The sequence below is a fragment of the Lepidochelys olivacea genome, assembly GCF_965140295.1.
Source record: "Lepidochelys olivacea isolate rLepOli2 genome assembly, chromosome: 10".
NCBI lineage: Eukaryota > Metazoa > Chordata > Testudines > Cheloniidae > Lepidochelys > Lepidochelys olivacea.
The window spans coordinates 39,826,398-39,852,877 of NC_140420.1; the positions used below are offsets into that span (position 1 = coordinate 39,826,398).

General features: G+C 46.0%; 1 protein-coding gene across 1 annotated transcript in view; it reads right to left on the reverse strand.

Annotated features, from left to right (window-relative positions):
* The window catches only part of LOC311526886 (coiled-coil domain-containing protein 33-like), a gene marked incomplete at its 5' end in the record, with an annotated part of 412,533 nt that overhangs the window by 241,026 nt on the left and 145,027 nt on the right, over positions 1-26,480 (reverse strand). Inside the window, one exon of the mRNA XM_084640352.1 lies at positions 8,194-8,327. Within this exon, the coding sequence (XP_084496478.1) occupies positions 8,194-8,327 (134 nt within the window). The remainder of the gene's footprint in view (positions 1-8,193; positions 8,328-26,480) is intronic.

Genomic DNA, 26,480 nt, shown 5'->3' on the forward strand with positions numbered 1-26,480 from the left:
AAAGCACATGCTGAAGTGCTTTGCCAAACAGGGATAGATTGGTGAATTGAGGCAACAGAGTCTCCTCTCTCCCTGTCTTTCCATCCTCTGACTGGAGTTATAAGTTTTTCTGCTGTTACTTTTAAAAGACAGCTCAATATATATGCAGATTGGTTTTCTCAGAGACCTTTGTGGAAAGCGAAAAGACTTGCCACTTAAGCAGTAAGCAGTAAAACACTCTGTGCCACATTAAAGCCAATAATTTGTTCCACTATAATGTCTTTGATATCGGATCACACTCCACCCCTTGGTGAGCCCGCAGAGTGCAAACAGGGTGATAAATGAGGTGACTCCTCCAGTTCTTACTTAGTAATTAAAGAGGTGTTGGGGCTCAAGCAATTATTTTACATTCATAACTGGTGCAGCAATCCTGGAAGTGCCGGGCTATGAACTGCCAAGCCTAGAGGTGCTGGGGCTCAGGCTTGGCAAGCCCCGGCACAAATTAAGCACTGGACTCCTCATATCTTGGGTAGAAGAGAGGCAAGAATTCAGCCACAGAGGAAAAGAAAGAGAATAGAAGGCCAAGAAAACAGAAAATACTTTAAATCATGGCAAAATAGTTTACTCTGGTGTATTTTCATTACAATTTGATCCTGCAGGGCGCTGAACACTCTGACCCCAATGTAACAAAGCACTTGAGCACATGCTGAACTGGAAGCATGCAAACAGCCTCACTGAAGTCACTTGCTGAAGGGCCAGGTAGACAGGCAGAGCTTCAGAGTCTCAATGTGTGGATGAGACAATGGTGTAGGGAGGAGGGGAACTGGGGGAAACTTTTGGGATGGGGGAGCCTGTACAGGAAGGATGGGCTCCACCTAAACCAAAGTGGATCCAGACTGTTTCCACTTAACATTAAAAAGGTTGCAGAGAAGTTTTTAAACTAAGAGATGAGGGAAAGTTGATTGCTGCAGAGGAGCACGTGGATTGGACAGAGACTTCTCTTAGAGGAGAGTCTTTAATCAGGAGGAGAGGATGGAACAGGATAAAATATGGGCCAGATCAGATGAGAAACATTCACATAAAAAAGAATCTGACACATCAGAAAAGGGCAGACAAATAGTGACAAGTTTTTAAGGTGCTTGTACACAAATGCTAGAAGTCTAAATAATAAGATGGGTGAACTAGAGTGCCTCATGCTAAAGGAGGATATTGATATAATAGGCATCACAGAAACCTGGTGGAGTGAGGACAATCAATGGGACAGTCATTCTGGGGTACAAAATATATCGGAAGGACAGAACAGGTCACGTGGGGGGGAGTAGCTCTGTATGTTAAAGAAAATGTAGACTTGAATGAAGTAAAAATCTTAAATGAATCCACATGTTCCATAGAATCTCTATGGATAGTAATTCCATGCTCTAATAAGAATATAGCAGTAGAGATCTATTATCGACCACCTGACCAGGACAGTGATAATGACGATGAAATACTAAGGGAAATTAGAGAGGCTATTAAAATAAAGAACTCAATAATAGTGGGGGATTTCAATTATCCCCATATTGACTAGGTACATGTCACCTCAGGATGAAATGCAGAGACAAAATTTCTTGATACTTTAAATGACTGCTTCTTGGAGCAGCTGGTACAGGAACCCACAAGGGGAGAGGCAATTCTCGATTTAGTCCTGAGTGGAACACAGGATCTGGTCCAAGAGGTAACTATAGCAGGACCACTCGGAAATAGTGACCATAATATAATAGCATTTAACATTCCCGTGGTGGGAAGAACACCTCAGCAGCTCAGCACTGTGGCATTTAATTTCAGAAAGGGGAACTATGCAAAAATGAGGAGGTTAGTTAAACAGAAATTAAAAGGTACAGTGACTAGAGTGAAATCCCTGCAAGTTGCATGGACACTTCTCAAAGACACCATAATAGAGGCCCAACTTAAATGTATACCCCAAATTAAAAAAACACAGTAAAAGAACTAAAAAAGAGCCACCATGGCTTAACAACCATGTAAAAGAAGCAGTGAGAGATAAAAAGCCATCTTTTAAAAAGTGGAAGTCAAATCCTAGTGAGGTAAATAAAAAGGAGCATAAACACTGCCAAATTAAGTGTACAAATGTAATAAGAAAAGCCAAAAAGGAGCTTGAAGAACAGCTATCCAAAAACTCAAAAGGTAATAACAAAATGTTTTTTAAGTACATCAGAAGCAGGAAGCCTGCTAAACAACCAGTGGGGCCCCTGGACAATTGAGATACAAAAGGAGCACGAAAGACTATAAAGTCATTGCGGAGTAACTAAATGAATTCTTTGCTTCAGTCTTCACGGCTGAGGATGTCAGAGAGATTCCCAAACCTGAGCCGTCTTTTGTAGGTGACAAATCTGAGGAATTGTCACAGATTGAAGTGACACTAAAGTAGGTTTTGGAATTAATTAATAAACTTAACAATAACAAGTCACTGGGACCAGATGGCATTAACCCAAGTGTTCTGAAAGAACTCAAATGTGAAATTGCGTAACTATTAACTATAGTTTGTAACCTGTCCTTTAAATCAGTTTCTGTATCCAATGACTGGAAGCTAGCTAATCTAATGCCAATATTTTAAAAGGGTTCTAGAGGTGATCCCGGCAATTACAGACCGGCAAGTCTAACATCAGTACCGGGCAAATTAGTTGAAACAATAGTAAAGAATAAAATTGTCAGACACATAGAAGAACATAAATTATTGGGCAAAAGTCAACATGGTTTCTGTAAAGGGAAATCATGTCTTATTAATCTATTAGAGTTCTTTGACGGGGTCAACAGTGGACAACAATGGATGTGGACAACAGGGATCCAGTGGACATAGTGTACTTAGATTTCCAGAAAGCCTTTGACAAGGTCCCTCACCAAAGGCTCTTACATAAATTAAGTTGTCATGGGATAAGAGGGAAGATCCTTTCATGGATTGAGAACTGGTTAAAAGACAGGGAACAAAGGGTAGGAATAAATGGTAAATTTTCAGAATGGAGAGGGGTAACTAGTGGTCCTCAAGGGTCAGTCCTAGGATCAATCCTATTCAACTTATTCATAAATGATCTGGAGAAAGGGGTAAACAGTGAGGTGGCAAAGTTTGCAGACAATATTAAACTGCTTAAGACCAAAGCAGACTATGAAGAACTTCAAAAAGATCTCACAAAACTAAATGATTGGGCAACAAAATGGCAAATGAAATTTAATGTGGATAAATGTAAAGTAATGCACATTGGAAAAAATAACCCCAACTATACATACAATATGATGGAGGCTAATTTAGCTACAACTAATCAGGAAAGAGATCTTGGAGTCATCGTGGACAGTTCTCTGAAGACGTCCACGCAGTGTGCAGCGGCAGTCAAAAAAGCAAACAGGATGTTAGGAATCATTAAAAAAGGGACAGAGAATAAGATGGAGAATATCTTATTGCCCGTATATAAATCCATAGTATGCCCTCATCTTGAATACTGCATACAGATGTGGTCTCCTCATCTCAAAAAAGATATACTGGCATTAGAAAGGTTCAGAGAAGGGCAACTAAAATGATTAGGGGTTTGGAACGGGTCCCATATGAGAAGAGATTAAAGACACTAGGACTTTTCATCTTGGAAAAGAGGAGACTTTATATATAGAGGTATATAAAATCATGAGTAGTGTGGAGAAAGTGAATAAGGAAAAGTTATTTACTTGTTCCCATAATATAAGAACTAGGGGCCACCAAATGAAATTAATGGGCCGCAGGTTTAAAACAAATAAAAGGAAGTTCTTCACACAGAGCACAGTCAACCTGTGGAACTCCTTGCCTGAGGAGGTTGTGAAGGCTAGGACTATAACAGGTTTAAAAGAGAACTAGATAAATTCATGGAAGTTAAGTCCATCAATGGCTACTGGCCAGGATGGGTAAGGAATGGTGTCCCTAGCCTCTGTTCGTCAGAGGGTGGAGATGGATGGCAGGAGAGAGATCACTTGATCATTACCTGTTAGGTTCACGCCCTCTGGGGCACCTGGCACTGGCCACTGTTGGCAGATAGGATACTGGGCTAGATGGACCATTGGTCTGACCCAGTAAGGCCATTCTTATGTTCTTATTCATGTGCTTTACTGGATCAAGCCCTTCTAAAACAGCAACGCACTGAGTCCCTGCCTGCACATGCACACACCTCCCTGAGGGTTGGGGCTGGATGTGGAAGGTATTGGTTTGAGCTGCCTTCTTTGATGACAGCTGCTTTTTGTAGAGCAGAGTGGTTGACCTGGTTACTTGACTGTATCATTTGAAAATGATGGCAGGGCTTTAGGAAGGGTGCATCTTTATGTATTTTACCTAACTAGCTATAAAACCACCCACCCACCTCTGGAACAGCATTTCTTATCAGCTATGTCTACACGTGGAGCTGGAGGGCAAATCCCACCTCACGGAGTGGAGCGGCGGGATGGGCTAACTGCCCTGAGTACACAGACATCCCCGGCCATAGCATGCATTTGAAGTGGCTAGCTCATCCCACCACTCATGCAGCCATGGCTACACTTTATTTTAACACACTAGCACTATCAGAGGTCACACGGTCTGTCTCCTCCAGCTGGGAATCACACCCCTAGCTCCAAGTGTAGATATGCTCCAGGAGTTTTGCTTGAGAAAGGTCTGCAGGACTGGGCCCAGGATAGCCTGCAAAGAGAGCGCAATCAGATTTGTTAAACAGAAGTCCTTGGTTGCAAAAGTTATTGCACTTCTAGCAGAGCTCCTTGCAGGTATGAGTCCAAAGGCTCCATTTTTTCTCCAATAGGAGCAAATTCAGTTGCCAACACCAATACCTCTGAGGCTGGAGACTTGTGACTAGGATGGAAGACAAAACTCAAGAGCAGGGAACAGATTCTCAGCACCCAAGAAGGGATGGTGCTCTGAGTCATTTAAAAGCAATTTTGAAAAATGATTTGAAAACCCAGAACTTAACAAGTCACTGTCTCATATACTAGGATAAGATGAGAGGAAGAATGGCCCAGGGATTAGGGTGAGAGCCTGGGAGTTGAGAGCTGGGTTGAATTCCTTGCTCTACCACAGACTCCCCTGTGGAACACTGGGTGCCTCAGCTCCCCCTGTGTACAATGGGGATAACAGCACAGCCCTGCCACATTCAGCTATTGGCAGGATAAATACATTGAAGATGGGGAGGTGCTCACATACTAAGATGGGGGGAGGGATAGCTCAGTGGTTTGAGCATTGGCCTGCTAAACCCAGGGTTGTGAGTTCAATCCCTGAGGGGGCCATTTAGGGATCGGGGGCAAAAATTGGGGATTGGTCCTGCTTTAAGCAGAGGGTTGGACTAGATGACCTCCTGAGGTCCCTTCCAACTCTGACATCCTATGAGGAGGTATAGAAGTACCAATGGTAGATAGGGTAATTACACTCCCCACAAATTGGTCAAAATTAATCCAATCAGGGGATTATAAACACTTCTCCTTTCTAAGTGGGATAATACACATCTGGGAACCACTGCAGGACAGAAATGTAGCAGGACTACAAGAGACTCTGTGCATTCTTGCCTTATACCTCGACCGGGCTTAGTCCTGCTCAACACTCTGATTTCAACCAGCGAAGCCCAGGCTTAAATTTAAGCACATATATAATCCCATTAATGTCAATGGGGCTACTTATGTGCTTAGTGTTGGGCACAAGCTTAAATGCTTTGCTGGATCAGGTCAGAGTGCTCTGCACCCTTCACGGTTAAGCTCTCACTGCATGCCTCAATGGTACTGCTCTCTCACTGTATACAAATGTATGTGGCTCTTTAAATGAGAGTGACTGTATTGTATCTAAACCTGTAGCCATGTTGTCACTCTAGGGTCACTTCAAGGGGCATGATTTTGAGGGCTGGTGTTTAGTGCACTCTGAAAAGCAGATCCCTTGAAGGTATCCCAAAAACGGAGCCACCCAAAAGGACTAGTCACTTAAAGATATTGGCCTTGTGCCCCAATCCTGCAATGGGCACCTGCACACACTGGTGTTTGCTCCTATGGAGCTTGGTAGAGGATTGAGGCCTCCTTGTACTGCCTCTTATCTGAAACAGGATCATGTGGACTACAATATTTTTAAGCAGTATTGTCCTTAATGGGGCAATAGGTTTTGGTAGAAAAAAATCCTAATGATTTGACTGGCCAGTGACTAAGATAGGGTCATATGACCCTGTAACTTTAACAAACAAAGGCTAGGTTTGGGGTAAATCACAATGTCAGCCTCATTGGGGCAACAAGGTATTTTAAACTGTCTAATGAAACCTACAGAAACTAGACTTCTTAGTCTCCAGGAAGAACAATTTTTCCTTGAGTTGGCTTCTGGAGAGCTACACATGCCCACATTTAGAGGCTCTAAAGCCAGTAAAGGCTTTATCCCTGACATCAACCAAACAGCATCAAACCAACCCAACAACCCAAACAGCAATCGTTTTATGCTATATATCTCATCTCCAAGCATATATAGATATAGTTACACACAAAGAGTGCCAGATCCTCAGCTGGTGTCACTCCACTGAAGTCAGCAGAACTATGTTGATTTTCACCAGAGGAGGATCTGGCCCAGTTATTTTAGTCTCTCTCTGCACCCCCACTTCCTGTTAGCCTAAGGCAGTTAAGTACAGTAAGTACATCAAATGTTTTTTATTTCACTTAAGCAGCAGTGTTAATAGAATTACATGTAATGCTATGACTAATTTCCACTTGGCCTCAGTGTTCATTTTGCAAGCATCTGATTTTAATCTAATCACAAACTCTAATGCCATTTACATTATTATAATTGTATACTTAACTACACTGCCATTGGAACAATCAAGCCATAAGGCCTAACCATCACTGCAGCAGGGAAGCTTCTAATTAGTAATGATGGAAAAACAATCAGGCATGCTGTGGAGCAGAATTGAGGGGGACTGGCAAAGCTGTGGTGTGAGCTGGGGGTGGAACCATACCAGGTCAGGATTCAGGTACACTGATATTGCTGTGTGCAGAGCCAGGAATGGATTAGCAGGCATGCTGCAGATCCACAGGAATGGATTTCCATAGCTATGGGGGAGTCCCAGAACATTGTTTCATAATAGGACTGAAGTGCGTTGGCAGAGCTATTCATGGCCCATTTACAGAGGCTGATTTTCAGAGGTGCGGAACTTCCACAGCTCTCATTGACTTCAACTGGAGTTGTGAGTGCTCAGCATTTCTAAAAATCAGGTCCAGACCTGAATGAGGACCCAGAACTACAACAGAAGATTATGGCAAGTCAGCATTGAGCAGTGTTAGCATAGCTGGGTGAGGGAGGCAGGGCTGGAGTAGGAGGATGAGTACTCGGTTTATGGTGCACTCTGGGAATTCAGAGGAAAGTGTGCATAACATGCCTGAACCCTATTTGGCTTTACCCACTGCTATCAATGTGCTACTTGCACTACCAGCATGGATACCATAGTAAGTTAAGTCCAAATGGTAAGGGATGCAACTCTATGCTCTGGGTGTCCCTAGACCTCTGCCTGCCAGAAGCTGGGTCTGGATGACAGGAATCACTCAGTAACTGCCCTGTTCTGTTCATTTCCTCTGACGCACCTGGCATTGGCCACTGTTAGAAGACAGGATACTGGGCTAAATGGACCATTGGTCTGACCCAGTATGGCTATTCTTAAGCACACCATCCTGATTCTTTCCAAAACAAGAACATAAAACTGTATTGAACTTCTGTCTTATAGGACACTAGACTGGGGCTCAGGAGTCCTGGGTTCTATTTCCATGGTTACCACTGGCATGCTGAGTGACCGAACGCAAATCATGTCACAGCTCTGTGCCTCAGTTTCCCCATCTGTAAAATGGGGATCAAGAGACTGACCTCTATTGTAAAACACTTTGAGATCTACTGATGAAAAGTTCTATATGAGAGCTTAACTTTGCAACCGTATATCATGGGAGGAATTTCTTCCTGTCCCTAGCTGATGATCAGCTCATGTCCTCAAGCATAAGGATAGTTAACAATTGTATACATAGCTACACCTAAGGGGCCTGACTCCTAAGTGCCTTGCCTTTGGGAAGTCATTAGCAAATGTGCAGTGGGATGGTTCTGAGCTGATCACATTGGCACAGGTGTAAGTGACTGGAGAAATCAGGCCATCTCACTGATATGCACCTTTCCCTCACCACTACCCACGATTCAGCTCTCTTCAGAAACCATACCTTCATGGCCTGCATCTTCTGCATCAATTTCCATGGTCACCTTCTCCTCCCAGGTAGGAGACTGTGTAGGCTCAGAGGACACATGAGTCACCCCCTGGGCTTCCAATTTCTTCTCAACATCAGAGTTGCTTTTACTAAGAAAGAAGAAGAAAAAACAACCACTCAACATTACAGCAGGGGTACATGCACATTGACATGCGCAAAGCCTTGCAGTGAACTGAAGACATCAGAGGAACAAATGCCCCTTCCCTTCATGCCCAAGCCAGAGACCTAATAACTTACATTCATATGGCCTGTTCACCTCAAAGCATCCCAAAGTGTATTACTGACTACAGGCCAAACTCATGCCCGGCATAATGCCACTAAAGTTAATGGATGAATTTGGCAGGGTGTGTATATAGGTTCATTTCCTCAATCAGCAAAATGCAGCCACCTCTGAGATGGAGCACAGCAGCAGTTTAGCAGTGCTCAGCAACACTACACATGTTGTAGATGAAGAAGTGAAGAACTTCTCCAAATGAAACTTGAAGGGGGATTTTAAATAAGCCAGAATGCAATTATCATGAGGGACATTTGCTAGCACTCCCACTCTTGCGATGAGAGCCCTGGGTGTGATGTTCTCTGCTGGTGGTGTCTGAACAAGTGATCTGCTAGGCCACTCCAATCCTTGACTCTGGGAGCCAGCCTTACCCTGCTCTGCTGTGAGAACCCCCACTCCTGGGCTCTTCATGCAAAGCCTCTGGCATGCAAGCTGCTCCCAGCTACTTGCAAGCAAATGATATTAGCCAATATCTCTGGTCCCAGACACAACTCTAGGCACCTCCGTCTTGCAGTGTCTAGTTATGCCCACTGGACTCTGCAAGCTTATATAAGTTCGTCAATTTAACAAAGAAACTGATATGTACCAGGCTTGTTATCCCAAGGGGAGCCTCTGGCACACTTTACACCAAACACACTGCTTGAGGTAGAACAAACAAACAGATTTATTAGCTGTAAAGATAGATTTTAAGTGATTACAAGTCAAAGCATAACAAGTCAGAGTGGTTACCAAAAGAAAAGAAAATATAAGCAAACAGTCTAAACTCTCAATCCTATTAGACTGGGCAGTAACTAGATTAAGCAGTTTTTCTCACCCCACTGGATATTGCAATCCTTAGTATACAGCAGAGGTGGGCAAACTACGGCCCGCGGGCCACATCCAGCCCGTGGGCCCGTCCTGCCCGGCCCCTGAGCTCCTGGCCTGGGAGGCTAGCCCCCGGCCCCTCCCTTGCTGTCCACCCTCCCCTAAAGCCATGCCACCGTGCGGGCAGCGCTCTGGGTGGCGGGGCTGCGCGCTCATGCAGGGCAGCGTGGCAGCACGGCAGCGTGTGTGGCTCCCAGACATGCTACTCTGAGCAGCATGGTAAGGGGGCCGGGGCCAGGGGTTGGATAAGGGGAAGAGGGTCCTGGGGGGCAGTCAGGGAGCAGGGGGCGGTTGGATAGGGGGTGGGGTCCTGGGGAGGGTGGGTCATCCCAGGAGGGGTCGGTCAGGGGATGGGAAACAGGGGGCAGTTGGATAGGGCAGAGGTTCTGGGGAGGGCAGTCAGGGGACAGGGAGTGGTGGGGTTAGATTGGGGGTGGAGCCCCATGGGGCGGTTGGGGCAGAGGTCCTGGGAGGGGGCGGTCAGGGGACAAGGAGTCGCGGGGGGTTAGATGGGGAGGCTCTGAGGGGGGCGGGAAGTGGGAGGGGGCGGATATGGGGCAGGGGCCAGGCTGTTTGGGGAGGCACAGCCTTCCCTACCTGGCCCTCCATACAGTTTCGCACCCCAATGTGGCCCTCAGGCCAAAAAGTTTGCCCATCCCGGTATACAGGTTTGTTCCTTAAACCTGGGCCAATCTCCTGTGTTGGAGTCTTGTCTTCTTGTCTTGGTTGCTTGCAGCAGAGGTGGGGGCAGGAGAAGAGGCCCATTTGTGTCCCTTCTGTTTGTTTTATACCCTCAGTCCAAGTGCTTTTGGAGCACAAGTCCAGGCATGTCTGTGGGGCATTGCTATGGGCATGGCTTTGAGTTATACCAGGCTTCGGAGAGCGCAGTAGGGAAAGCGCTGCAGTCTGTCCATACTGATAGCTTCAAGCACACTGGCGTGGCCACATTTGCGGCATTTGCAGAGACATTGGGAGCAGTGCATTATGGGCAGCTATCCCACAGAGCACCTTTTCCCATTCTGGGGCTGTGGCTTGTGGGAAGGGAGCGGGAGGTAGGACGCATTCTGTGTCCTGTCCCCACGCCCCATGATGCATCGGTTCGCATCCCAGCAATCCCTGTGCTTCTGTCCACATTTGGCGCCATCTTTCAACGTTTTTTGTACTGCGCGCTCTGTCTTCCCTTTTGGTCTGCGGGAATGGAGTCCGAACTGTTGAGGAATATGCTGACAAGCCTCTCCAACACGTCACATTTGGCAGTGAAGTTATTCCTTATGATCCAAAGTGACAGTGAGGACTCCGATGATGATATCGACTAGAGTAACGCATATGACACGAGATTGCTTGTGGAATTCATGGACATGCTCACCACTGTGGAACGTCGCTTCTGGGCTCAGGAAACAAGCACTGAGTGGTGGGATCACATCTTCGTGCAAGTCTGGGATGATGAGCAGTGACTGCAGAACTTTCAGATGAGAAAAGCCAATTTCATGGGACTGTGTGATGAGCTCGCCCCCACCCTGCGACGCAAGGACACGAGATTGAGAGCTGCCCTGATGGTGGAGAAGCGGGTGGCTATTGCAATCTGGAAGCTGGCAACTCCAGACAGCTACTGATCAGTCACTAACCAGTTTGGAGTGGGAAAGTCGACCATTGGAATCATGTTGATGCAAGTTTGCAGGACCATTAATCACATCCTGCTCAGAAGAACCGTGACTCTGGGCAACGTGCATGACATTGTGGCTGGCTTTGCACAAATGGGTTTCCCTAACTACGGAGGGGTGATAGATGGGACACATATTCCAATTCTGGCACCAGCCCACCTAGCCTCCAAGTAAGTTAATCAGAAGGGGTATTTCTCTATGGTTCTCCAGGCGCTTGTGGATCACCGTGGGCATTTCATTGACATTAATGCAGGCTGGCACGGAAAGGTGCATGATGCATGCATCTTTCGGAACACTGGCCTGTTCAGGAAGTCGCAAACTGGGACGTTTTCCCCAGACAAGAAGATCACCGTAGGGGAAGTCAAAATGTCCATTGTGATCCTTGGAGACCCCGCTTACCCTTTAATGCTGTGGCTCATGAAACCCTACACAGGGAGCCTTGACAGCAGCAAGGAGCGGTTCAACAACAGGCTCAGTCGGTGCAGAATGACTGTGGAGTGTGCTTTTGGCTATTTAAAGGGCTGCTGGAGCTCTCTGTATGAGAAGCTGGACCTGGCCGATGACAGCATCCCCGCGGTTATATCCGCATGCTGTGCCCTCCATAACATTTGTGAAGGGAAAGGTGAACGATTCACTCAGGCATGGAACTCTGAGGTTTAACACCTGGAGGCTGAATTTGAACAGCCAGAGAGCAGGGCTATTAGAGGGGCCCAGCGCGGGGCTGCAAGGATTAGGGATGCCTTGAGGGAGCAATTTGAGGCTGAAAGCCACCAGTAATGTCTGGTGCCTTGCACAGGAGTGAAGTGCAGTGGTTCCAATGTTAGTAGGAATCTGTGTTTGCTATGCTGACTTGCAGTGCCTGTTTCTTTCCTGGGCTAAGATATCTTTTACTTTATGCAATAATAAAGGATGTTTTCAAAGCCAAAAAATCCATTTATTGAAAAGAAAATTCATTTATTGAAAAGAAACACAACTGCTTGGGAAACAGAAAGGGCAAGGGAATGGGGTGGGGAACGGTACAATCACAGATTTGCATATGTCCTGTTATCATACTCAGCCTTCCTGTCTGGAGCGCTGTGCAATAAGTGCTGCACTTCAGGATGGCTACACTGCATGGTGATGGGGGTTGAGTGCAGTGGGTAAGGGTCGTAGTTTTCAGGGCTGGGTGGTGAAGCTACAGGTGTTGGAGGCAGCTGGTGGCGATACGAACCCAGACGTTGGGGAAAGTGGGTTGGAGGTGACATGGGGGCACAAGGGAAAGAGTTTGGGGATAAGGGCTGCGGGGGTGGGGGCGGACGCGGTAGTGCTCTGCCTGCCTGGCTACAAGCGCCTGAATCGAGGCCACTTGGCACTCCATGATGATTATTAGCTGATCCGTACTTTGCTGCTGAAGCTCTGTGCTTTTGTGCCGGTGCTCCTCATTCTGCTGGCAGATCCTCCTTTCACTCTCCCTCCACTCCTACACTTTTAGATTAGTTAAGTGACTGCTACATTACTTCATACAGCATGTCTTCTTTGCTTCTACATGGCCTCTTCCTAATTCTTTGCAGTCTTTCGGCCGGTGATAACATGGACAGCTGAGATCTCAAGGTTGCATCTGTAAAGGCAAAATGCAACACTTAACAGAGGCAGCATTATTCACACCAGACAGAGCAATGATTCCCCTGTACTTAAGAGCAAGCACAGTCTACACAATAGCATAATTTGCCTGTCCCAAAGCAAGTGCACATAACCCATGGGTGCCCCAAAATAGTGAGTAAGCACAGCATCAAGGGGGACTGATTGTTTCACAGCTGTACTGTCCTCTCGGGTTCTGTGCCTTGGGGAGAGCCAACAGCTGCAGGGGACCCCTATACTGAACACTGTCCCCACATTTTCACCAGGATGAGTTCGTCCTGGAAGATATCTCGCTGCTGAGGGTGACCTGGGAAGCAAGGGAGGGTCTTCTACTACAATGTGGCTTCCGCCCTGGCCCATATGCAGCTTGCCTGTGTGCAGCAATGGTCCCCCTGCGCCTCACGGCACAGTGACGTGGACATGTTAGCCTGACTGGGACAAGGACCACAGTGGCTCTCCCAAGAAACCTGTGCAAGTGCATTGCCCAAGTTCTGGATGAGACCTTTGAAGAGATCACTGAGGCCGATTACCGTGATGTGAGAGAGCAAATCAACACCCTATTCCACATCCAGGCATGCATACAGGTAAGCAACCGTTTTCATGTTCTCTCCACAGGTATTAATGCGGAGAGTGGACTAGATGATACATCTGAGCGAAGGGAACAGAAGAATCCGATCGGAAGGCATGAGATGCACTATCCTAGGGATGGGGGTTCCATGACCACCGCTCCCAAGAGGAGGAGGCAGGTGGTGGTGGTCGGGGACTCTCTCCTCAGGGGGACTGAGTCATCTATCTGCCGCCCCGACCGGGAAAACAGAGAAGTCTGCTGCTTGCCAGGAGCTAGGATTCACGATGTGACGGAGAGACTGCTGAGACTCATCAAGCCCTTGGATCGCTACCCCTTCCCACTTCAACACGTGGGCACCAATGATACTGCCAAGAATGACCTTGAGCGGATCACTGCAGACTACGTGGCTCTGGGAAGAAGGATAAAGGAGTTTGAGGTGCAAGTGGAAGGAAAAGACCTGGGTAGAGACCATCAGATCGTGGAAGTCAACGAATAGTTATGCAGGTGGTGTCAGAGAGAAGACTTTAGATTCTTTGACCATGGGATGGTGTTCCAAGAAGGAGGAGTGCTAGGCAGAGATGGGCTCCACCTAATGAAGAAAGGGAAGAGAATCTTTGCAAGCAGGCTGGCTAACCTAGTGAGGAGGGCTTTAAACTAGGTTCACCGGGGGAAGGAGACCAAAGCCCTGAGGTAAGTAGGGACTTGGGATACCAGGAGGAAGCACGAGCAGGAGAGCACGAAAGGGGAGGGCTCCTGCCTCATACTAAGAAGGCAGGACAAACAGCACGTTATCTCAAGTGCCTATACACAAATGCAAGAAGCCTGGGAAACAAGCAGGGAGAACTGGAAGTCCTGGCACAGTCAAGGAATTATGATGTGACTGGAATAACAAAGACTTGGTGCATGACTCACATGACTGGAGTACTGTCATGGATGGACATAAACTGTTCAGGAAGGACAGGCAAGGCAGAAAAGGTGGGGGAGTTGTACGGTATGTAAGAGAGCAGTGAGACTGCTCAGAGCTCTGGTATGAAACTGCAGAAAAACCTGAGTGTCTCTGGATTAAGTTTAGAAGCATGAGCAACAAGGGTGATGTCGTGATGTGAGTCTGCTATAGATCACCAGATCAGGGGGATGAGATGGACGAGGCTTTCTTCCAGCAACTAACGGAAGTTACTAGATCACAGGCCCTGGTTCTTATGGGAGATTTCAATCACCCTGATATCTGCTGGGAGAGCAATACAGCGGTACACAGACAATCCAGGAAGTTTTTGGAAAGTGTAGGGGACAATTTCCTGGTGCAAGTGGGGGAGGAACCAACTAGGGGCAGAGCTCTTCTTCACCTGATGCTCACAAACCAGGAAGAATTAGTAGGGGAAGCAAAAGTGGATGGGAACCTGGGAGGCAGTGACCATGAGATGGTTGAGTTCAGGATCCTGACACAGGGAAGAAAGGAGAGCAGCAGAATATGGACCCTGGACTTCAGAAAAGCAGACTTCGACTCCCTCAGGGAACGGATGGCCAGGATCCCCTGGGGGACTAACTTGAAGGGGAAAGGAGTCCAGGAGAGCTGGCTGTATTTCAAGGAATCCCTGTTGAGGTTACAGGGACAAACCATCCCGATGAGTCGAAAGAATAGTAAATATGGCAGGCGACCAGCTTGGCTTAATGGTGAAATCCTAGCGGATCTAAACATAAAAAAGAAGCTTACAAGAAGTGGAAGGTTGGACATATGACCAGGGAAGAGTATAAAAATATTGCTTGGGCATGTAGGAATGTTATCAGGAGGGCCAAATCGCACCTGGAGCTGCAGCTAGCCAGAGATGTCAAGAGTAACAAGAAGGGTTTCTTCAGGTATGTTGGCAACAAGAAGAAAGCCAAGGAATGTGTGGGCCCCTTACTGAATGAGGGAGGCAACCTAGTGACAGAGGATGTGGAAAAAGCTAATGTACTCAATGCTTTTTTTGCCTCTGTTTTCACTAACAAGGTCAGCTCCCAGACTGCTGCGCTGGGCATCACAAAATGCGGAAGAGATGGCCAGCCCTCTGTGGAGATAGAGGCGGTTAGGGACTATTTAGAAAAGCTGGACCTGCACAAGTCCATGGGGCCGGACGAGTTGCATCCGAGAGTGCTGAAGGAATTGGCGGCTGTGATTGCAGAGCCACTGGCCATTATCTTTGAAAACTCGTCGCAAACCGGGGAAGTCCCGGATGACTGGAAAAAGGCTAATGTAGTGCCAATCTTTAAAAAAGGGAAGAAGGAAGATCCTGGGAACTACAGGCCAGTCAGCCTCACCTCAGTCCCTGGAAAAATCATGGAGCAGGTCCTCAAAGAATCAATCCTGAAGCACTTGCATGAGAGGAAAGTGATCAGGAACAGCCAGCATGGATTCACCAAGGGAAGGTCATGCCTGACTAATCTAATCGCCTTTTATGATGAGATTACTGGTTCTGTGGATGAAGGGAAAGCAGTGGATGTATTGTTTCTTGACTTTAGCAAAGCTTTTGACACGGTCTCCCATAGTATTCTTGTCAGCAAGTTAAGGAAGTATGGGCTGGATGAATGCACTATAAGGTGGGTAGAAAGCTGGCTAGATTGTCGGGCTCAACGGGTGGTGATCAATGGCTCCATGTCTAGTTGGCAGCCGGTATCAAGTGGAGTGCCCCAAGGGTCGGTCCTGGGGCCGGTTTTATTCAATATCTTCATAAATGATCTGGAGGATGGTGTGGATTGCACTCTCAGCAAATTTGCGGATGATACTAAACTGGGAGGAGTGGTAAATACGCTGGAGGGGAGGGATAGGATACAGAAGGACCTAGACCAATTGGAAGATTGGGCCAAAAGGAATCTGATGAGGTTCAATAAGGATAAGTGCAGGGTCCTGCACTTAGGACGGAAGAACCCAATGCACAGCTACAGACTAGGGACCGAATGGCTAGGCAGCAGTTCTGCGGAAAAGGACCTAGGGGTGACAGTGGACGAGAAGCTGGATATGAGTCAGCAGTGTGCCCTTGTTGCCAAGAAGGCCAATGGCATTTTGGGATGTATAAGTAGGGGCATAGCGAGCAGATCGAGGGACGTGATCGTCCCCCTCTATTCGACATTGGTGAGGCCTCATCTGGAGTACTGTGTCCAGTTTTGGGCCCCACACTACAAGAAGGATGTGGATAAATTGGAGAGAGTCCAGCGAAGGGCAACAAAAATGATTAGGGGACTGGAACACATGACTTATGAGGAGAGGCTGAGGGAGCTGGGATTGTTTAGCCTGCAGAAGAGAAGAATGAGGGGGGATTTGATAGCTGCTTTCAACTACCTGAAAGGGGGTTCCCAAGAGGATGGCTCTAGACTGTTCTCAATGGTAGCAGATGACAGAACGAGGAGTAATGGTCTCAAGTTGCAGTGGGGGAGGTTTAGATTGGATATTAGGAAAAACTTTTTCACTAAGAGGGTGGTGAAACACTGGAATGCGTTACCTAGGGAGGTGGTAGAATCTCCTTCCTTAGAGGTTTTTAAGGTCAGGCTTGACAAAGCCCTGGCTGGGATGATTTAACTGGGAATTGGTCCTGCTTTGAGCAGGGGGTTGGACTAGATGACCTTCTGGGGTCCCTTCCAACCCTGATATTCTATGATTCTATGATTCAATGTGTAGAAAGAACAGTAAATATGGCAGGCGACCAGCTTGGCTCCACAGTGAAATCCTTGCTGATCTTAAACACAAAAAAGATGCTTACAAGAAGTGGAAGATTGGACAAATGACCAGGGAAGAGTATAAAAATATTGGTCGGGCATGCAGGAGTGAAATCAGGAAGGCCAAACCACACTTGGAGTTGCAGCTAGCAAGAGACGTTAAGAATAACAAGAAGGGTTTCTTCAGGTATGTTAGCAACAAGAAGAAAATCAAGGAAAGTGTGGATCCCTTACTGAATGAGGGAGGCAACCTAGTGACAGAGGATGTGGAAAAAGCTAATGTACTCAATGCTTTTTTTGCCTCTGTCTTCACGAACAAGGTCAGCTCCCAGACTGCTGCACTGGGCAGCACAGCATGGGGAGGAGGTGACCAGCCCTCTGTAAGGAAAGAAGTGGTTCGGTACTATTTAGAAAAGCTGGACAAGCACAAGTCCAAGGGGCCAGATGTACTGCATCTGAGAGTGCTAAAGGAGATGGCGGCTATGATTGCAGAGCCATTGGCCATTATCTTTGAAAACTCATGACGATTGGGGGAGGTCCCGGACGACTGGAAAAAGGCTAATGTAGTGCTCATCTTTAAAAAAGGGAAGGAGCAGGATCCGGGGAACTACAGGCCAGTCAGCTTCACCTCAGTCCCTGGAAAAATCATGGAGCAGGTCCTCAAGGAATCAATTCTGAAGGACTTTGAGGAGAGGAAATTGATCAGGAATAGTCAGCATGGATTCACCAAGGGCAAGTCATGCCTGAGTAATCTAATTGCCTTCTATTATGAGATAACTGGCTCTGTGGATGAGGGGAAAGTGTGGATGTGTTGTTCCTTGACTTTAGCAAAGCTTTTGACACGGTCTCCCACAGTATTCTTGCCAGTAAGTTAAAGAAGTATGGGCTGGATGAATGGACGATAAGGTGGATAAAAAGCTGGTTAGATTGTTGGGCTCAATAGGTAGTGATCAATGGCTCCATGTCTAGTTGGCAGCCGGTATCAAGTGGAGTGCCCCAAGGGTCAGTCCTCGGGCTGGTTTTGTTCAATATCTTCATTAATGATCTGGAGGATGGTGTGGATTGCACCCTCAGCAAGTTTGCAGATGACACTAAAGTGGGAGGAGGGGTAGATACGTTGGAGGATAGGGATAGGATACAGAGGGCCCTAGACAAATTAGAGGATTGGGCCAAAAGAAATCTGATGAGGTTCAACAAGGACAAGTGCAGACTCCTGCACTTAGGACGGAAGAATCCCATGCACCGTTACTGACTAGGGACCGAATGGCTAGGCAGTAGTTCTGCAGAAAAGGACCTAGGGGTTACAGTGGACGAGAAGCTGGATATGAGTCAACAGTGTGCTGTTGTTGCCAAGAAGGCCAATGGCATTTTGGGATGTATAAGTAGGGGCATTGCCAGCAGATCCAGGGACATGATTGTTCCCCTCTATTTGACATTGGTGAGGCCTCATTTGGAGTACTGTGTCCAGTTTTGGGCCCCACACTACAAGAAGGATGTGGAAAAATTGGAAAACGTCCAGCGGAGGGCAACAAAAACGATTAGGGGACTGGAACACATGACTTCTGAGGAGAGGCTGAGGGAACTGGGATTGTTTAGTCTGTGGAAGAGAAGAATGAGGGGGGATTTGATAGCTGCTTTCAACTACCTGAAAGGGGGTTCCAAAGAGGATGGATCTTGACTGTTCTTAGTGGTAGCAGATGACCGAACGAGAAGTAACGGTCTCATGTTGCAGTGGGTGAGGTTTAGATTGGATATTAGGAAAAACTTTTTACTCGGAGGGTGGTGAAACACTGGAATGCGTTACCTAGGGAGGTGGTGGAATCTCCTTCCTTCCTTCCTTTTTAAGGTCAGGCTTGACAAAGCCCTGGCTGGGATGATTTAGTTGGGGATTGGTCCTGCTTTGAGCAGGGGGTTGGACTAGATGACCTCCTGAGGTCCCTTCCAACTCTGATATTCTATAATTCTATGCAGCCCTTACCCTTCTCACCCCAAGAGCCCGCACCGAATAGCTGCCTTCCAAAAATAAAAGCCACTTACTGAGAGCCTCCCCTGGTGTTTGTCCTTCCCCAAGCACTGGCCACTGCAACCTACCTTCCTCCTGGCTTGAGAAAAGCTCCTGGCTGCATGCATCTAGGGATGCCGGGGTGTCTTCCTCCTCCTCAGCACCCTCACTCCTGCTTTCCTCCTCCTCCTCCTCCTTCTGCCTTACTGAACTGGGCTCTGAAGTGTCCATGGTGGTCCTCGGAGTGGAGGTGGGGTCGCTCCCAAGTATTGCATCCAGCTCTTTGTCGAAACGGCAGGTCTCGGGGGCAGCACCGGAGCAGTGGTTTGCCTCGTGGGCTTTGCAGTAGGTTTTCCACAGCTCCTTCACTTTAACCCTGCACTGCAGTGCGTCCCGGTCATGGCCTCTTTCCATCATGTCCCTTGATATCTGCCCGAAGGTATCGTAATTCCTACAGCTGGAGCGCAGCTGGGACTGGTCAGCTTCCTCCCCCCAAACACTGATGAGGTCCAGCACCTCGCCATTGCTCCATACTGGGGATCGCCTGGCGCGGAGAGGCATGGTCACCTGGAAAGATTCGCTGAGAGCACTCCACGCCGGGCTAAGCAACCAGGAAGGGGATTTTCAAAATTCCCAGAGAATTTAAAGGGCGGGTCTGACGTTTGGTCACCTGAGGGCAGGGCAGTAGAATTTAAAGTGATGACCAGAGTGGCTAGAACAGGCATTGTGGGACACTTCTGGAGGCCGATCAGAGAACACTAACAGACCAGGGTGTCCACACTGGCGCCGCGGTGCTCCAGCGGGGGCACATCACATGTTATTCTACTCACCAAGATTGATTACCAGGAGCGCTCTTGCCACGGAGTCAGATCGCTCTACGTGCCTTGCCAGTGTGGACGTGATGTGAGTTAGAGTGGACGGGCCTGCTTTAATGAGCTCTAACTCACAAGTGTAGCCATGCCCTGTGTCTCTCCCAGCAAGGCTGAGCAATTCCCCTGGTGTGGCCTCATGCAGGTGAGTCACTGCATTATAGCTCCCTTGCTGGACAATGGCTGTTGATGGGTTGTTTCACACCCCGCCCAGGGGTTGGTTACTTTCCTTGCTGTTGCCTCTGGGGAGCTAATATCTGGCTGATTCCCCCAACTTACAGCATGCTTTAGTGACAGCCATACTACTCAATTCTCATAACTTCATATGCGTTAATGATACACATCTATGGATAGAGAAATGACTTTCAGCAGATCATAATCTTTCCCCTGATACCTTACAAGACATGCTTTATATGTAAGATCACAATTATATGAAAATGAGGAATTTGGGGGTGACAGCATGCTCCCCCAAGGTATAGAATGTCACACTGGGATATTGAATGACCACAAAATCCATGGGACATGTGACTAACCACAAGAGACCCAGAGCTCTGTTTTAAATCTGTAGGTGTAGTGTTATAGCGTCGACCCTTAATACAGAGACAGAAGGGGTTCTTCTGTTGCTCTAGTAAATCCACTGCTCAGAGAGGTAGTAGCTAGATGAATGGAAGAATTATTCTGTCAAACTGGTGGTGTCTACATCGGCACTTAGGTTAGCTCACTACACTGCAGAGGGTGTGCCATTTTTCACATCACTGAACAATGTAGTGAAACTGATCTAACTTTGTAATGTAGCCAGCCCTGAGATACTTTAACTCAGTCCAGCGCCCTCTAGCCCCAGGCTGAAGGACTGATTCCATGCTGATGAAAAGAGAGAGTGCTACCTGCTGAGGCACCAAAACACTTCCTGCTGGACTTTTCCAGTTCTCACAGGTCTTCCTTAACAAAGTGAAGTGGAAGAGGAGTTTCATGCCAGATCAACATATACTGTCTACATCTAAAGAGGCCACAACAGATCTGGCTATCATGAAGTTACAAAGAACAAACAAGTCCTGATTATAAACCCTTTAAAACATCAGGTTCAGCACAACAGCAGAGAGATGACTGGGGCATTGAGCTTTTCACTCTTAGGCCACCGATTCTGATCCAACCTATGTTGCTGGTGAATAAAAGGCACAGGCCTCAATCCTGCCTTGACTGCTTACTGGCCATCTTATGGGGATCTGAGTTGTTAGAATGTGTTGGCATGCCATGGCCTGTTAATGGAGGATGTAATCCAGCTCACTTTCCCATATCAGAACTGGCTCTGTTGGATTGACAGCAAAGCCAGGAGATGGAAGTCTAAGACGCATATGGTGCAGATCTGCACAGTAAAAATAAAGCTACTATAATAATAAAAACAGTAATTTGTGAATAATTTATATTTGATGACTGAGGGGACAATGTGCTAGATAAATTGTTTACAAGTAATTCAAGCAGCTCTCAGGGTGATCAGTTTTCTGACCATGACCATGCTGTCCATTTCCCCCCTAACATTTCAACATAGCGGGTCATTGAGTTACCAATGACAGGATAGATTTCCCATGCTCAAGATGAAAATAGATTTCATAAAACAGCAGAGCCCTCTGAAACAAAAACTTGCCAAAGGCATAAACTATCATGAAGATCAGTTGGGGTGCAATAGGATTTATCTTCTGGCAGGTTTCTGTAATGTGTTGGTATCAGGGTTGAACAAAGAATTCATAAAAATAATTTATTACACTAATTTAACCATTTCCCCCCAATATAGAAAGAGGAACAGCAAGTTTGGCTTGGGACAGAGGTAAATTTGGTTCTAATGACCTTTTGCTTTTCTCTGGTGCCATCTAACTCAAATTGCACTATCAACAATAATTAATGTTACAAGAACCCTGTGGTTCCCAAGTAGTATCATTCCTGTTGTACAGATGGAGAAACTGAGGCACAGCAAGAGGAAATGAGTCACACTACCTAGGATTAGAACCCAGCTCTTTTGTTCCCATTCTTAGTCCAATAACTTGATCACTAGATCCTGTTTCTTCTTCTAAAAGGTATATATATAGAGAGAGATTTTCAGGCCTGGTAGGCAGCCTTCTCCCAATGAGGGACAACAGCTAGGTTTAGTTTGAGATCATGTGCTTGTTTCAGTTTGAGAAGGATTAGAAATGGTTGCATTCCTGATCCCTTTGCTAGCAACACTTCCAGTCATTCCCACACTCTCTGTCCCTTGTCCATATCAGCAAAAATACAAGGATCACACATAGGTGATGGGATTACACATAGGTGATGCAAGGATTGAGGGTTAATGCAAGGATCATGCCTTAATAAGGATGCTCTTGCCCATCCCATGCACAATATTTGTATAGCAATAGCGTCCAAGGGCCCCAGTAATGGACCAGGGCCCCTTTGTGCTAGGTGCTATACAAACAAGACCCTTGCACCATGATTCTTTAGCTTTGGATGGTGCAGGGCAGGAAAAGTTCAGCCCAGAGATTGCCAAGCACTGTTCACTTTAAAGCTTCCTCTTCCACTCAAGAATGTAACAAGCAACTGTGCTGAGCTTTCAGTTAGGCCTTATGTAATACCAGATACATGGCAATAATTCCCACTAAATCGCAAACATTTACACACTAAACCCAAGGTGCTTTGAAACGACAAATGGAGCCTACTTTCTCACAAGGATCCCTTAAGCCTTTCTAATGAATTCAGAGAGGCAAGCAAATTTCAATGCCCCCTTTCTTCCCTTCCTGCTCCTCCCTCCCCCTCTCCCTCATTAGGGCCGGTTTGATAATCCCCTCCATGGCTGGACAAGGTCCCTCCAGGGATCAGCACCAAAAGGGGCAGTTTCTTAGGGTCACATGTACAGAAATCACCTCTCTGCTTCACTTGCCTCCCCTCCAAATGGATTAGAGTCACACTTCCCTCTTCCCCCACCCAAGACAGAGCAGGAGGCTAAGCCATTCCTGCTAATTGAAATGGGGAAGAGAAGCTGCCTTCATGCCTGGCCTACAGACGTCTGAGCGTTTCCTGACACCTGGTCAGATTTGATTCCTGGAGCAGAGGTGCAAGTTAAAAGACTTCACTCCAGTAAGAAAAGACAGTACATGACAAATTTACCTGCAAGGTTTAATCAGTATTGATGTTGTGTGCTGCACCAGAGCATGCACATGAAAGTATTGCACACTTAAAATGTGCAAGGTGCAGTGATGGGCTAGTTTGAGACTCCGTGCAAAGCTTATGAGGTCATAAGTGAAACAAGTCTCATAGTTCTCAACCTAATTTGTCAGCATCTCTAAATAGAGAGCAATACTTGGCACAGTGGAGTGGGCCAAGTTCAAATGAAATCCAGACATGACTAGTACAGCAAGGGTGGAGATCACAGCTGATAACTGCCAGAGCCTACATGATTAGATAGAGGACAAAACCAGGACTCAGTTCAGCAATGAAGTCAAGTATGGGCATAAGTCCTATTGACTTCAGTGGGAACTAAGCATATTCTTAAAGTTATTATCAATCAATCATCATCATCATCATGATCAAGGCAAATTTCAAAGGGATGTACCCTTCTTGTAGATCTAGCCTGACTCAGATCGATCTCTAGCTAGGTCTTTAAGACAGTTTGGCTGGATGTTCAGTCTATGTCCATCACTGATGACCTTATAATGCTGCCAAAGCTTTTGGTGTCCATGTGATCACCAACTGTGTAGTGTAAACACACTTTGTAATTCACTGAACTGCCATCCTAACAGAATGTCCATACCAAGACAGCTGCCAAAACCCAACCAGAGCTGGGTCTGCCTACAAATATCTCTACTGCTGATATTGTCCTGCTACATAATACAGAGGAGTGGACAAAGACAAGCATGCTATGCTCAGTCAAGGCACAGTGAGGATAAAGTGGGGGGAATGTTTAAACAATGTCTGCCTACACTGAGAGGAAGGATGACTAGAGTGCCAGCCTGGGACTCAGGAAACCCAGGTTCATGTCCAGAGACTTCCAGTGTGATCTTGGGCAAGTCACTTAGTCTCTCTGCGCTTCAGCTGCTATCTGTAAAATGGGAATAATAGCACTTCCCTACCTTGCTGGACTGTTGTGAGTTGCTTGAATACTATGGTAATGAGGCCATATAAGCCCTTAAGATACACGTGTTACAGCTAACTATGGCCAGTATTACCATTCCCTCCATTTCATTAGCATAGAAATTCACCTTAATGAAAAAAAAGATGAATCAATTTCCACAAAAGTTTAAAAGTAAAGGTTGCAGGAACTGACATTAGCAGAAGGGTCAGCAGTGAAATGTTCTTAGTGCACAGACCTCATCCATATCTTCCAAGAGAAATGATGAAACTAGGGCTCATTTTAAACTGGACTGTACCAGACACTAGGGAACAAGCCTGTATTGGCTGTAGATGGAAGAAAGGGGTCTAATCCTTCCCATTCCTAGAGTGTGAGGCTCCATGCCTGCCAAAGCACCTGCTGAGAGCAGCAAATAATCTGTCTACAGCTGGTGAAAGTTTTGCAATCAAATCTTTTTTTTTTTATTATGGAAACTTGGGTTCTTGACTAAATGATTTTTCTTGTGGAAAGTGTCTGCATTCCTCAAGAATTTTAGATTTTTCACTGGAAAATGAATTTTTTTCACTGAAAACCAAAAACCAGGCAGTTTTCAGCTGAAAATATTTCAGGGTTTGTTTGTTTTTGTTTTATTAAGAGTTGAAATTTGCCCTGAAAATTTTGATGACACTTTTTTTTTGGTTTTGCTTTCATTTAAACTTTGTGGGAGAAAAACACAACAACAAACATTTTCCAACCTACCCTATTTCTATGCTAGAAACCTGAAAATTAAATAAAATTTTAAATCCCAAAGTAACAAGTGATAGGATAATATTTAGACGACAAGATCCAAAGGTTCTTAAAGGTTTGAGGTGTCCTCAAAGATGGACCCAAGCCACAAAGTTCTGATCCAGATCCAAATCCAGCTCTAAACTTCATGAAAGTCTCTTCAGATCCTGAGTTCCAGCCCAACTCTGTTCCTCAAGAGCAGTTGCTGAACAAGTTGGTTGTTCGAAAGTAGAAGTCAGCCATCATGGCTTGGTACAGTGACAGGAGTGACCTAGCTGGACTTACAAAGCATGCTAGGAAGGTCAATGAAGAAACTTGATCTACGTTTTGAGACCAATAAATCCTTTCATGTCCGTAATGGACTGGCTTCTGCTCTTATACCAGTATAACTGCATGTTATTCCTGTTTTACACCAGCACGAGCAAATAGAGAATCAAGCCCAACACGTGGCTATTTGGTAGTTTATGCAACACATTTTTTCTCTCGACTTATAGGACAGCCATTATCATAGAATCGTAGAACTGGAAGGGACCTTGAGAGGTCTTCTAGTCCAGTCCCCTGCACCCAAAGAAGGACTAAGTATTAGCTAGACCATCCCTGACAGGTGTGTGATGTTTCACCCCATATCCTTCTTAGAAATATTGTTATGATATGAATATGGCATAACTAAATATGTTTTATTGAAGATGGGTCATGTATCATTGAAAAGGTTATAAGAACATAAGAATATAAGAACGGCCACACTGGATCGGACCAAAAGTCCATCTAGCCCAGCATCCTGTCTTCCGACAGTGGCCAATGCCAAGTGCTCCAGAGGGAATGAACAGAACAGGTAATCATCAAGTGATCCATCCCCTATCGCCCACTCCCAGCTTCTGGCAAACAGAGGCTAGGGACACCATCCCTGTCCATCCTGGCTAATAGCCATTGATGGACCTATCCTCCATGAACTTATCTAGGTCTTTTTTGAACCCTGTTATAGTCTTGCCCTTCACAGTATCCTCTGTCAAGTAGTTCCACTGTGCGTTGTGTGAAAAAATACTTCCTTTTGTTTGTTTTAAATCTGCTGCCTATTAATTTCACTTGGTGACCCCTAGTTCTTGTGTTATGAGATGGAATAAATAACACTTCCTTATTTACTTTCTCCACAACAGTCATGATTTTATAAATCTCTATCATATCCCACATTAGTCGTCTCTTTTCCGAGCTGAAAAGTCCCGATTAATCTCTCCTCATATGGCAGTCGTTCCATACCCCTAGTCATTTTTGTTGCCCTTTTCTGAACCTTTTCCAATTCCAATATATCTTTTTTGAGATGGGGCGACCATATCTGCACACAGTATTCAAGATGTGGACAAACCATGGATTTATATAGAGGCAATATATTTTCTGTCTTATTATCTATCCCTTTCTTAATGATTCCCAACATTCTGTTCACTTTTTTGACTGCCACTGAACATAGAGTGGATGTTTTCAGAGAACTATCCACAATGACTCTAAGATCTCTTTCTTGAGTGGTAACAGCCAATTTAGACCCCATCATTTTATATGTATAGTTGGGATTATGTTTTCCAGTGTGCATTACTTTGCATTTATCAACACTGAATTTTATCTGCCATTTTGTTGCCCAGTCACCCAGTTCTGAGAGATTCTTTTGTAGCTCTTCACAGTCTGCCTGGGACTTAACTATCTTAAGCAATTTTGTATCATCTGCAAATTTTGCCACATTCCTGTTTACCCCTTTTTCCACATCATTTATGAATATATTGAATAGAACTGGCCCCAGTACAGACCCCTGGGGGACACCACTATTTATCTTTTATACATTTACTATTTACC